Source organism: Oncorhynchus masou, chromosome 6 (genome assembly GCF_036934945.1).
Source record: "Oncorhynchus masou masou isolate Uvic2021 chromosome 6, UVic_Omas_1.1, whole genome shotgun sequence".
NCBI classification, from domain to species: Eukaryota; Metazoa; Chordata; class Actinopteri; order Salmoniformes; family Salmonidae; genus Oncorhynchus; species Oncorhynchus masou.
This window is the reverse complement of record NC_088217.1, coordinates 13416093-13430252: the sequence shown is the minus strand read 5'-3', so window position 1 is coordinate 13430252 and position 14160 is coordinate 13416093. Positions and strand designations below refer to the sequence as shown.

At 45.4% G+C, this 14160-nt stretch overlaps 1 protein-coding gene across 4 annotated transcripts in view; it reads right to left on the bottom strand.

The window, feature by feature from the left end:
- Nucleotides 1-14160, bottom strand: part of LOC135541381 (cadherin-22-like) — a 276477-nt gene that overhangs the window by 107219 nt on the left and 155098 nt on the right. For all 4 annotated transcript variants that reach the window (XM_064967581.1, XM_064967580.1, XM_064967583.1 and 1 more), the window contains one exon: nucleotides 1818-1937. In XM_064967581.1, the coding sequence (XP_064823653.1) occupies nucleotides 1818-1937 (120 nt within the window). The remainder of the gene's footprint in view (nucleotides 1-1817; nucleotides 1938-14160) is intronic.

Genomic DNA, 14160 nt, shown 5'->3' with positions numbered 1-14160 from the left:
ATTCACCCAAATGTGCTGACTGGGAGAGACAATTAGAGAGTCCGCATCTGGACAGACTGTAATATAACACTTCAGAGATTTAATGGCAACAATTTTAATTTCAATATGTATCCTTATATGTTGAGAAATATAAACTCAGCAAAAAAAGAAACGCCCCTTTTTCAGGACCTTGTCTTTCAAAGATAATTAGTAAAAATCCAAAGAACAACTTCACGGATCTTCATTGTAAAGAGTTTAAACACTGTTTCCCATGCTTCTTCAATGAACCATAAACAATTAATGAACATGCACCTGTGGAACGGTCGATAAGACACTAAAAGCTTACAGACGGAAGGCAATTAAGGTCGCAGGTATGAAAACTTAGGACACTAAAGAGGCCTTTCTACTGACTCTGAAAAACACCAAAAGAAATATGCCCAGGGTCCCTGCTCAGCTGTATGAATTTGCCTTAGGCATGCTACAAGGAGGCATGAGGACTGCAGATGTGACCAGGGCAATAAATTGCAATGTCCGTACTATGAGATGCCTAAGATAGCACTACAGGGAGACAGGACGGACAGCTGATCGTCCTCGCCGTGGCAGACCACGTCTAACAACACCTGCACAGGATCGGTACATCCGAACATCTCACCTGTGGGACAGGGACAGGATGGCAACAGCAACTGCCCGAGTTACACCAGGAACGCATCAGTGCTCAGACCGTCCACAGTAGGCTGAGAGAGGCTGGACTGAGGGCTTGTAGGCCTGCTGTAAGGCAGGTGCTCACCAGCCCACCGTCGATGGACCGGACTGGGATTGGGAAAAAGTGCTCTTCACTGATGAGTCACGGTTTTGTCTCACCAGGGGTAATGGTCGGATTCGTGTTTATCGTTGAAGGAATGAGCGTTACACTGAGGCCTGTACTCTGGAGCGGGATCGATTTGGAGTTGGAGGGTCCGTCATGGTCTGGGGGCGGTGTGTCACAGCATCATCGGATTGAGCTTGGTGTCATTGCAGGCAATCTCAACACTGTGTGTTACAGGGAAAACATCCTCCTCCCTCTTTTTGCAGGCTCATCAAGACATGACCCTGCAGCATGACAATGCCACCAGCCATGCTACTCATTCTGTGTGTGGTTTTCTGCAAGACAGGAATGTCAGTGTTCTGCCATGGCCAGTGAATAGCCCAGATCTCAATCCCATTGAGCATGTCTGGGACCTGTTGGATCGGAGGGTGAAGGCTAGGCCCATTTCCCCCAGAAAAGTCCAGGAACTTGCAGTTGCCTTGGTGGAAGAGTGGGGTAACATCTCACAGCAAGAACTGGCAAATCTGGTGCAGTCCATGATGAGGAGATGCACTGTAGTACTTAATGCAGCTGGTGGCCACACCAGATACTGACTGCTACTTTTGATTTTGACCCCCTTTTGTTCGGGAACACATTATTCCATTTCTGTTAGTCACATGTCTGTGGAACTTGTTCAGTTTATGTCTCAGTGGTTGAATCTTGTTATGTTCACACAAATATTTACACATTTACACAAGTTTTCTGAAAATAAATGCAATTGACATTGAGAGGACATTTCTTTTTTGCTGAGTTTAAGTACACAATATAAGGTATGAGACAAGAAATATATCAACTCACTATTATTTCCGTGGATAAAGCATTGGGTTGGTACCTGTGTATTTCACTCAATACTGTAATACTACACGTATAATACTACAAGTAATACTTGTAAAATACAAGTATTACCACAAGTAATATATAGTATATAAGTACTACTACAAGCAATACATAGTATACACATCATCTTTGACTCATGCCAGGAGTCTGTCCTTACCAGTCTGTCTGTCCACGGTAAAGAAGCTCTCTCTGTCCAGCACACTGTACACCACCCTGGCACTGCTTCCGTACGTAGGGTCATCTGCATCCCATGCAGTGACCTTCATCACTGATGTTCCTGCGGGAGAATTGCATGTCAGAACAGCACAATAACACAAGGCTTCAGGACCTCCAGGCGTGCCCTTCACTTAAACAAACGGATAGTGAATCAGAGAGGAAGAGGAAGCGTGAGAGAGGCCAGGCTGGAGAGCTATTTTAATGCCCTGCATATTGTTTGTTACTGACAATAATGTGTTATTTCAGAACACCTCTACTAAACGACCTCTCCTTTGTAACAGAGCGTTATCAGGGATGAAAGAGCTCATCAAGATATTTAAGATCTCTGTCTTCAAAGACAGATGGAAGAATGTTAAAAATCAAACAAGCAACTAATGACGATTACAACCATTTATGAACCTGAATAGTTTCCATGACACATTTAAAACAAATATTTATTCGGGGACACCGTTGTTTCATTGAAGCATAATTCTTGGCTGTTCTAAGTAAAATGTGTGTAGCCACAAGCCTCTGGCACTGCAAAGCCTATATTTTACATTTAGTCACACATTTTAGCCAAAGCAAAGCCTTAAGCCTATAAAGCTTAATGGGCCACAGTCCTGTGGGGAAAGAAAAACTCAACTAGCCTTTTAGCGGTGTTTCTCTGTGGAGAAACATCTTGTTTGGGGTGAATGGGTTGGTGGCAGCAATGGCCCCTCAAGGACGGAGAGTCAGCCTACATCCTTGGCCCAGCTATAGGTAATTACTGACAGCTGGTGTTGTCCACAAAAGGTCACAGCTGTAGCATTCCCAGAGCCCTGTCATGCCTTATGCTAATTATGCTAATTAGCAGAATGTGTCAGCGTTCTGTTTGTTTCCTGTCATGAGAGTCGCTCCCGAGGGTGGTGCAGGGAAAAGGATAGTGTATTATATTAAAAGCCACCCAGCCATTACCACAGGCACCTCAGATCAGTATCTGTCTCCACCTTTTTGGTTTCTCCTTAATCTTCACTTGCTAGCAGGGCCTGGAACTTATCTCCATGGTGGCTTGTGCTAGCTGTTAGCATAGCTAGCTAAGGGGAATGTTTTCCATGCAATGGCATGGAACTGAAGCCTAGGAATTCTGTGCTGTTCTCAAACTCTTTCCTATTATTGCACCGCTAAATCCTCATCAGTGTAGCCCTTTGATTTTAACCTAATTCCAGCTTTTAGTGATTCATATTTCACCTCATGTCGGATAATTCAAAGGCTGGATCTATTGATGCTGTTCTTATGGGGTCTTTAAGCATGTACTGTGTTGTATAATACCATCATTATCACTCCTAAAATGCTAAAGTAGACACCCTGCCTATCCTCAAACAAAGGGGTTTGTGTCATTGTATGGCTGAGACCAGTCTGAAACGTTTTTTATCGCCTTAAAAAGAGATGGTATTAAGCAGATAAACATTTTGCATTGCTGGAAATGGGGGGGAGGGGGGGGGTTGTGCATTTCTGCATACCTGGTTGTGCGCTGGTAAAGCTGGGAAGCTATTCCCATTCATGGGGTTATTTTGTTATCTTAATTTTCCCCAGGTAATAATCAGCGTGAAGCCATTTCGGGGCTGCCTGGGAGTGAGGCGGCTGGAAGAACTATATAAATGCAAATGCTAAGTTATTGTGTTTTTAAAATAGGGAAGTAGGAGTTATAGTCTGCAGCAGCTAGAGTCCTTATTAATGCCTTGACTGGCCTCAGCTTTCACAAGCAGAAGCAGCTAAGTCATTAGTTATTGGCTGGGGTGTTTGTCTGTTTTAGGTAGTCTACTTTGTGACAGCCTTAAGGGGATTTCAATAAAAGTTTTTGACTAACCCAATAGGAAAACAGAACAAAATATTACAGTAATGAGAAAAGTATTATAATGAAGAAAGTACCTGCTATTCATCATCTAAAGGTTTGTTTTGCTGTCTCTAAATAAAACTGGATGAGTAAATTGCTTTGATATGAGATAGAAGGTAGTGGAGTAATTATTTGCTTTATTTTGTATTTTTTACAGTTCATGGCAGTAATGGCAGATATGCACTTAGTGAACATATTTAAAAACAACATTTTTTCCTGTTTGTTTGTGGGTCCTCCTCCTCTTCAGTTGAGCTTCACGTTGACTGTTCTCGATCTCTGGCTACTGTAGGTCTGTATAGACCTGCTCTTAGCACATCCTGGCCATTAATATTGCATATACTGTGGAACTTCACACCACTGCTCCACAAGAATAATAAAGTTCTGAAGGCTATGTCTGCATCCCAACTGGCATCCTTATTCCCTACATAGTGTATTTATGTCTTATTTTATTTATTTAACTAGGCTAGGCAGATTTACAATGACGGCCTACCCTGTCCTAACCCGGACAATGCTGGGCCAATTGTGTGCCGCCACACTCCCAATCATGGCCGGAAGTGATTCAGCCTGGGTCATGCTGTTTAATCAGCTTCTTGATATGCCACACCTGTCAGGTGGACGGATTATCTTGGCAAAGGAGAAATATTCACTAACAGGGATGTAAACAAATTTGTACACAAAATTTGGAGTGAAATAAGCTTCTTGTGCGTAGAAACATTTCTGGGATCTTTTATTTCAACTCATGGAACATGGGACCAACATTTTACATGTTGCGTTTATATTTTTGTTCAGTATACAATTGCTCAGAGAAAGATATTTTGTTTAACAAGTTATATATATTTTTTTGTCAAAAAGATCGGGCCTAAAATATTGTCACCCCTGTTTTTAATATATTTCAATACCTCACCTTGCGAGGATAACAGAAGTCCGCCTTAAAAAAAAATATATATGAGATTGGAGAAAACATTGGGAGTGTCACACCCTGACCATAGTTTATTTTGTAAGTTTTTTTTGTAAGTTCTCAATCAGAGGCAGGTGTTAGTCATTGTCTCTGATTGGGAACCATATTTAGGTAGCCTGGGTTTCACTGTGTGTTTGTGGGTGATTGTTCCTGTCTCTGTGTTTTGCACCAGATAGGGCTGTTTTCAGTTTTCGTACGTTTGTTATTTTGTTAGTTTAATCGTGTATAGTTTCCTTATTAAATAAAATGAATCACAACTACGCTGCATTTTGGTCCACTCCTCCTTCCCACAACAAAAGCCGTGACAGAATCACCCACCACAACAGGACCAAGCGGCGTGGTAACAGGCAAAAGCAACAGCAGGAGCAACAAAAAAAGGAATGGACATGGGAGGACGAATTAGACGGAGAAGGACCCTGGGCTCAGCCTGGAGAATATCGCCGCCCCAAGGAGGAACTGGAGGCGATGAAAGCGGAGATGCGCCGGTATGAGGAGGCAGCACGGCGACGTGGATGGAAGCCCGAGAGTCAGCCCCAAAAATGTCTTGGGGGGAGGGCTCAGGAAGAGTGAGTCAGGAGTCAGACCTGAGCCCACTCTCCCTGTTTATCGCGAGGAGCCAAGGAGGAGACCAGAACCAGAGCCGGTGTTGGAGGTGAGCGAAACAGAGACTGTGAAGGAGTTAATGGGGAAATTGGAGGAGAGAGTAATGAGGGAGTTGCTGTGTTGGTGCTTTAAATATGGAATTCGCCCGACGGAGTGTGTCGGGGATTTGATGGCACCTGGATCAGCGCTCCATACTCGTCCTGAGGTGCGTGCTAGTCGGTTGGTGAAGTTGATGCCAGCCTCACGCACCAGGCCTCCTGTGCACCTCCCTAGCCTTGCATGTCCTGTGCCAGCACTGCTCTCAAGATCTCCAGTACTTTTTCACGGTCTAGCCCATCCTGTGCCACCTCCACACACCAGCCCTCCGATGGCAGCTCCCCGCACCAGGCTTCCTGTGCGTGTCCTCGGCCCAGTACCACCAGTGCCAGCACCACTCATCAGGCCTACAGTGCGCCTCGCCTCTCCAGCACTGCCGGAGCCTTCCTCCTCTCCTGCGCTGCCGGAGTCTCCCGCCTGTTCAGCGCAGCCAGAGCCTTCCTTCTCTACAGCGCTGCTGGAGTCTCCCGCCTGTTTAGCGCAGCCAGAGCTGCCAGCCTGCATGGAGCAGCCAGAGCTGCCAGTCTGCATGAATCATCCAAAGCTGCCAGAGTGCATGGAGCAGCCAGAGCTGCCAGTCTGCATGGAGCAGCCAGAGCTGCCAGTCTGCATGGAGCAGCCAGAGCTGCCAGTCTGCATGGAGCAGCCAGAGCTGCCAGTCTGCATGGAGCAGCCAGAGCTGCCAGTCTGCAAGGAGCTGCCAGTCTGCAAGGAGCTGCCAGTCTGCAAGGAGCTGCCAGTCTGCAAGGAGCTGCCAGAGCTGCCAGTCTGCATGGAGCAGCCAGAGCTGCCAGTCTGCAAGAAGCCACCGGAGCTGCCAATCTGCATGGAGCAGCCAGAGCTGCCAGTCAGCAAGAAGCCGCCAGAGCTGCCAATCTGCATGGAGCAGCCAGAGCTGCCAGTCAGCATGGAGCAGCCAGAGCTGCCAGTCAGCATGGAGCAGCCAGAGCCGCCAGTCAGCATGGAGCAGCCAGAGCCGTCAGTCTGCCAGGATCCGCCAGTCAGCCAGACTCTTCCAGATCCGCCAGTCAGCCAGACTCCTCCAGATCCGCCAGTCAACCAGACTCTTCCAGATCTGCCAGTCAACCAGACTCTTATAGATCTGCCAGTCAACCAGACTCTTCCAGATCTGCCAGTCAACCAGACTCTTCCAGATCTGCCAGTCAGCCAGACTCTTCCAGATCTGCCAGTCAGCCAGACTCTTCCAGATCTGCCAGTCAGCCAGACTCTTCCAGATCTGCCAGTCAACCAGACTCTTCCAGATCTGCCAGTCAACCAGACTCTTCCAGATCTGCCAGTCAACCAGACTCTTCCAGATCTGCCAGTCAGTCATACTCTTCTAGATCTGCCAGTCAGCCAGAATCTTCCAGATCTGCCAGTCAGCCAGACTCTTCAAGATCCGCCAGTCAGCCAGGATCTGCCGGAACCGTCAGTCTGCCAGACTCTTCCAGATCCACCAGTCAGCCAGGATCTGCCAGAGCCTTCCTCCTCTCCTGTGTTGCCGGAGTCTCCCGCCTGTCCGGCGCTGCTGCCGGAGTCTCTCGCCTGTACGGCGCTGCTGCCGGAGTCTGAGCTGCCCCTCTGTCCCGAGCTGCCCCTCTGTCCCGGGCTGCCCCTCTGTCCCGAGCTGCCCCTCTGTCCCGAGCTACCCCTCTGTCCCGAGCTGCCCCTCTGTCCCGTGTTATTTAGTAGGGTTGCCGTGGCTAGGAGGTCACGGAAACGGACAAGGTGGGGGAGGACTACGGTGAAGTGGGGGCCACGTCCAGCACCGGAGCTGCCACCGCGGACAGATGTCCACCCAGACCCGCCCCGATATGTTCAGGTTTTGCGGCCGGAGTCCGCACCTATGGTTCTCAATCAGAGGCAGGTGTTAGTCATTGTCTCTGATTGGGAACCATATTTAGGTAGCCTGGGTTTCACTGTGTGTTTGTGGGTGATTGGTCCTGTCCCTGTGTTTTGCACCAGATAGGGCTGTTTTCGGTTTTCGTACGTTTGTTATTTTGTTAGTTTAATCGTGTATAGTTTCCTTATTAAATAAAATGAATCACAACTACGCTGCATTTTGGTCCGCTCCTCCTTCCCATAATGAAAGCCATGACAGGGAGAGATCTTCGGCCATTGCTCTATACAGAATCTTTCCAGATCCTTGATATCCTTCATCTGCCCTTATGGACTGCCCTATTCAAATCAAACCACAGGTTTTCAATGGGTTTCATGTCCTGTGACAAAGAGAAGGTCTCAAGGTTTTGCTCACCTGAGTCAGAATACCTCATGATAAGCTGCAGACCATATTATACACCAAGATAGTTACCATCTATACTTTTCATAGTTGTCTATTTACCACCACAAACTGATGCCCTCACAAAGATTGTACTCAATGAGCTGTATAGGGTCATAAGCAAACAAGTAAGCAAACAACAAATGCATAAGCAAACAACAAATGCACATCCATAGGCAGCATTCCTACTGGTCAGTGATTTTAATACAGGAAAACTGAAATCTGTCTTACTTCATTTTTTACCAGCACGTCACCTGTGCAACTGGAGGCGACACAACTCTAGATCACTTTTACAACCACACACAGAAACGGATACAAAAGCTCTCCCTCTCCCACCATTTGGAAAATATGACCATAACTCTATCCTCTGGATTCCTGCTTTCAAGCAAAAACACAAACAGGAAGTAGCAGTAACGGAAATGGTCCAATGAAGCGGATGCTAAGCTAGAGGACTGTTTTGCTAGCACAGACTGGAATAAGTTCTGGGATTCTTCCGATGACATCGAGGAGTACACTACATCAGTCACCAGCTTCATTAATAAGTACATCGACATCATCGTCCCCACAGTGATCTTACGTACATATCCCAACCAGAAGCCATGGATTACAGGCAACAGCCACACTGAACTTAAGGCTAGAACTGCCGCTTTCAAGGAGTGGGACAAAAGCCAGACGCATATAAGAAATCTTGCTAAGACCTCAGACGAGCCAGCAAACAGTCAAAATGACAATACAGGACTAAGATCAAATCCTACTATACAGGCTCTGACGGTCATCGGATGTTGCAGGGCTTGCAAACTATTATGGATTACAAAAGGAAACCCAGCAATGAGCTGCCCAGTGATGCAAACCTACCTAACCAGCAAAATGCTTCCATCCTCGCTTCAAGGAAAGCAACACTAAACCATGCATGAGAGCACCAGCTGTTCCGGATGACCGTGTGATCTCACTACCAGTAGCCGATTTGAGTAGGACCTAGCGGGGCCAGACGGATCACCAGGACATGCACTCAGAGCATGCGCTGACCAGATAGCAAGTATCTTCACCTACATTTTTAACCTCTCCAAACCCAGTCTGTAATACCTACATGTTTCATCCAGACCACCATACTCCATATGTCCAAGAATGCCAAGAAAACCTGTTTAAATGACCATCGCCCGATAGCACTCACATCTGTAGCCATGAAATGCTTTGAAAGGCTGGTCATGCTTCACATCAACACCATCATTCCAGACAACCTAATCCAGGGACATTATATACTGTAATTATGTTCCGTGCTCCCCACCATCCGATCAAGAGAAAAGTCTTGCATACCGCCCCGACAGATCCACAGATGACAGAATTGCTATTGCACTCCACACTGCCCTCTCACACCTGGACAAGAGGAACACCTATGTGAGAATGCTGTTCATTGACTATAGCTCAGCGTTCAACACCATAGTGTCATCACTAAGCTCAGGACCCTGGGATGAACACCTCCCTCTGCAACTGTATCCTGGACTTCCCGACGGGTCGACCCCAAAAACACATCCGCTACGCTAACCCTAAACTCTCTGTTCATTCACAACTGCTTGGCCGCGGACAACTCCAACACCATCATTACGTTGCTGACGACACGATGGTGGTTGGCCTGATCACTGACTACGATAGGACCGACTATATAGAGGAGGTTAGTGACCTGGCAGTGTGGTGACAGGACAAAAACCTCTCCCTCAACGTCAGCAAGAGAAAGGAACTGATCGTGGAATACAGGATACAGAGGACCGAGCACGACCCCATCCACATCGATGGGGCCTCAAGTTACATTACATTTTTTACATTTACATTTAAGTCATTTAGCAGACGCTCTTATCCAGAGCGACTTACAAATTGGTGAATTCACCTTCTGACATCCAGTGGAACAGCCACTTTACAATAGTGCAAGTGCAAGTTCCTCAGTATCATGGTCCACACTCACCAACACAGTTGTGAAGAAGGTACGACAACTCCTCTTCCCCCTCAAGAGGCTGAAGAGATTTGGCATGGGCCCTCAGAATCCTAAAAAGGTTCTACAACTGCACTCTGTATCATGAATAGCTGCATAACTGCCTGGTATGGAAACTGCTTGGAATCTGACTGCAAGGTGCTACAGAGTGTAGTGCATACATCACTTGGGCCGAGGTCCCTTCCATCCAGGACCTCTATACCAGTCGGTGTCAGGGGAATGCCCTAAAAATCTTTAAAAACTTAGACTGTTCTCTCTGCTACTGCAGTGATGCAGCTAGTCAAGGTGACAATGCACTCAGTCTGGAACCAACAGGATCTTCAACAGCTTCTACCCCCAAACCATAAGACTGAAACAGTTAGATAGTTAAATAGTTAACCAAATAGCCCCATTTCATGAAGCTCCCGATTAACAGTTCTTGTGCTGACGTTGCTTCAAGTTTGGAACTCGGTAGTGAATGTTGCAACCAAGGACAGGCAATTTTATCCACTATGTGCTTCAGCATTTGCCGGTCCCGTTCTGTGATCTTATGTGGCCTACCACTACGCGGCTGAGCCGTTGTTGCTCCTAGATGTTTCCACTTCACAATAACAGCACTTACAGTTGACCGGGGCAGCTCGAGCAGGGCAGAAATTTGATGAACTGACTTGTTGAAAAGGTAGCATCCTATGACGATGCGGCGTTGAAAGTCACTGAGTTCTTCAGTACAGGCCGTTCTACTGCCAATGTTTGTCTATGAAAATTGCATGGGTGTGGCTGAAATAGCCACCCCTATTGCTGAAGGGGTGACCACATACTTTTGTAGTGTATCAACCTCAAGTACGTCGTACCCCTGCACATCGACTCAGTACTCAGTCATTGTGTATTTATAAATAGTGTTATTACTTTTCTGTTATTTCTCAATTTTTTTCTCTCTGCATTGTTCGGGAAGGGCCCGTGTGTAAGCATTTCACTGTTAGTCTACGCCTGTTGTTTATGAAGCATGTGACAAAAAAATATTTGATTTGAGATGGCCAATAAGCATAGCCTACTGGACAACAATGCAAAATGTGGTGCTGTCAGTTGTGGTCCTGTTAGTTACAAAACAATACTGTGTTAATAACAAAAATGGTAATATCCTGTATCAGCATTTTAAAAAACTCTAGTTGGAAGCCTCAGGTGTTTGGAGCGTCTCTGAGTAATTGCACCCATAGTGATATACTAAGGAAGCGGCAATTGAAGCGTAATAAGCTATATTTTCTGACCATGAACATTGTGTGGTTAGCTTCCAGCACCTTTGAGGCTGCTCTTGAGTAGCATCCCCCAAGTGGGTGCTACACGGTGTTAGTGTGGAGTCGCCGCAATCTATCTAACCATCGACAAAGCCGGAGAAAGTAGAACCTGAGTGGGCAGCTCGGTACGTAGCTGAGTCTGCGAAGTGGACTGTTCTGTCTCTCTGACTCCGACTGACTGGCTACCTCCGAGACCATCAATGCTTCCTCTCAATACCATCTGAACTGCTTCAAATCCTGCTCCCATCCTGCATAACACTTAAAATTGTTTTTGCTTAAATTACATGCTCATGGATTTCAGCTTGTATTGACTGCTATATGAGTGGAATAAACCTTGAACTTGAATATACTGTGGATTACAAATACATGCAGAGGTAAGTACTGTATGTGCAAAAATATATACAGTATATAAAGCCCTTTTTACATCAGCAGTTGTCACAAAGTGCTATACAGATACCCAGTCAAAAAAAAACAAAGAGCAAGAAATGCAAAAGTAGAAGCACAGTGGATAGGAAAAACTCCCTGGACAGGTAGGAACCTAGGAAGAAACCTAGAGAGGAACCAGGCTGAGGGGTGGCCAGTCCTCTTCTGGCTGAAAAACATTTTAAGGCCAGCTCCTTTGGAACGAACGGAGGGTTTTGAGTCGATAGCTTTCTTTTTCGCCCCTACTGGCAAGATTTATGCATAGGCCTGTTTTAATGGCAGCAACACAGTCTGTTCAAACGGCTTCCCACAGCATTCTACACTTAGAAGGAGATGGTTCAATTACTGTGTGGGGAGCTGTAGAAGAGTGCCATGTGTGAGACACTAGACTGACAGATATTTAAGAGGCAGCCTCGTAAAAGAGATTTGTGCCCATCTCAGGCGCGGCGGCGATGGCTGCGTGGCGGCAGCTAACGCAGCATCCTCCTCCGGTTCGGCCCGCCCTAATCTGCAGGACTGAGTGCTCCCGTATTATGGATCATTTAGTAAAGCCATAAAAGCCTAGGTGTTTTCACATGAAAAGTTATTTATCCACTACTTCCTGGAGTGATTCATTTCTCAGCGGTCCACGTAAATGGACACGAATGAAAAAAAAGATGAGGGGAAAAATTTGCTGTGTCATAAAAGTAAATGGCCTGCTTACTGAACATTTCTATGAGGTCCCCCTGAGGATTTAGCGATAATATTTCCCATCTCCCGTGACAGAAAAATACATTTAGCCTTTATTAGCCCTTACCTTTGTTATTTTATCAGATTGTGTCATTATTTGTTTACCAGACAGTATTGTGGAGCAGCCGGCCTTCAGTTGGCTCCCGAGAACCACAGCTACTGTTCAGTCTAAAAGCAATCGATTTAATGCTAACAGCACAGAGTAGACACTTGTGTGGCCAGGGAACCAAGGAGGGGGTCTGTTAAGTACCCTTAAAGAAGTATGAAACATAGTGAGAACAATGTTGAATAATGCAATATGAACATAATCTCTTTGAAACAATAAACTGTATCGGAATTGGCTTACAGCTATGTATGTAATGAAAAATAAAGTAGGGTTATTCAGCTTGTTCCCATAATGCAACCCCTTTTGGTGCTAGGTTGAACCCTTTGCAGAGGGTTCTACTTAAAGCCCTCTATGAAGGGTTCTTCATAGAACCCTCTATAAATGGTTTTACCTAGAACCCACTATGAAGGGTTCTTCCTAGTAGCCTCTATAGAGGGTTGCCAGGCGACATGAAACACCTCCTAGCAGCCATGTTGGAAGACCACCACATCAATTATTCCGACAACAACAGCTGCATCTACCCCAAGCTGCATTACAACAGTGCCTAAAACTAGTTGATTCATCACCACAGACAATTTCTGCGCTGTATTTGGCTGCTCTAACAAGGCAGGAAAGAACATGGGGAAAAAACATTTTCAACAGCAAACATGAAACAGTAAGGAGATAAGACTCACGAGCTGTCAGAAAAGCAAATAAACCTTTGTGCCCGTCAAGACCTGAGCCCAGGCAGCCGTCAGTACAGGGTCTGCAACGATCATTTCATCCCTTGTCAGTCTGATCTATTTAGAGTTTAGTGTAGCTGTTAGCTGTTATGCAAACCAGGTGTTGACAACAAGAGTAAGTTAGCCAACATTTGCTAGCTACATAGCTTGTAGTCTAGCTATTAGCATGTGTCTCTCTCATAGGCGGCGGGTGAGTTCAAGTTTTGCGGAAGCAAATGTTTTACCATAAAAATGCACTTTTATAACAAAGATTTTCATGCATATCAGGGACCTACATTTCTCTCAGCAATTTGCAGACTAATGTAAGACTACTATTCTTAATGTGATGAGTAGATTGACTTTCCAATTTATTAGGCTATTAATTAATTATCACTCTGCATGATTGGGCGTGTAGTGGCATAGGCCTATAGACTATATCAGAGAGGTTGCTTTTATTTCCCTTTCACAGGAAAAGTATTTCCTTTGATAAACACATTTCATGCAATTCTATGACACTTTATATGACTGGAGACATTAGCTTACATCTTTTTGAATAGGATAAATCCTGGTGAAGCCTAGGCCTACTCTGCTGACACTGACAAATAGATAAATAAAATTGACCTTTGCAACCATCTAATCTAAGTCTACTAAAAAGGGGAGGCACGCATTTTACAGTATATTGTCAATCTAGCCTGGAGGAGGACATTATTGTCCAAAAAACCTCCAGTGGCACTGACTCAATGATCATTTGCTGAGAACTTTATTCACAAGAGGAGGGAAAATGTATGGACATTGCAGCATAGGCCTCAATGGGATAAGACAACCTGCTGTATTGACTATTGGTTGTTCCAGCAAAACAAAATATGTCATCTTCATATTAAACTAAAACACCTGAATGAATTAAACACAACCAGACATTAAATAGCCCTGATGGTACAGGTGACCTGAATAAGTGATATTCTAACAGCAGGTGTACTTTTCATTTGTTTATGTACTGTAGGTTCACCAGCTGACTCCCTACAGTTTGTCGACTGTAAAAGATGAGCAATGCTGCAGCATCGTCATTTTCTACTACTTTGTCCTTTTCCAGATATGAAAGGAGACGTCCCTCAGTTAGACAAAATGGTTGTCATTTGCTGTTCCTTGGTCAATCTGAATGATTCTGTTGTGCCATTTGAGTAGTGTCCCCTTAAACCGAATTGAGAGATAAGCAATAACTGCTGACTAAACAGAAACACAGTTTCACCGGTCATTTCTTTATGTACACGGATTAATATATAAAA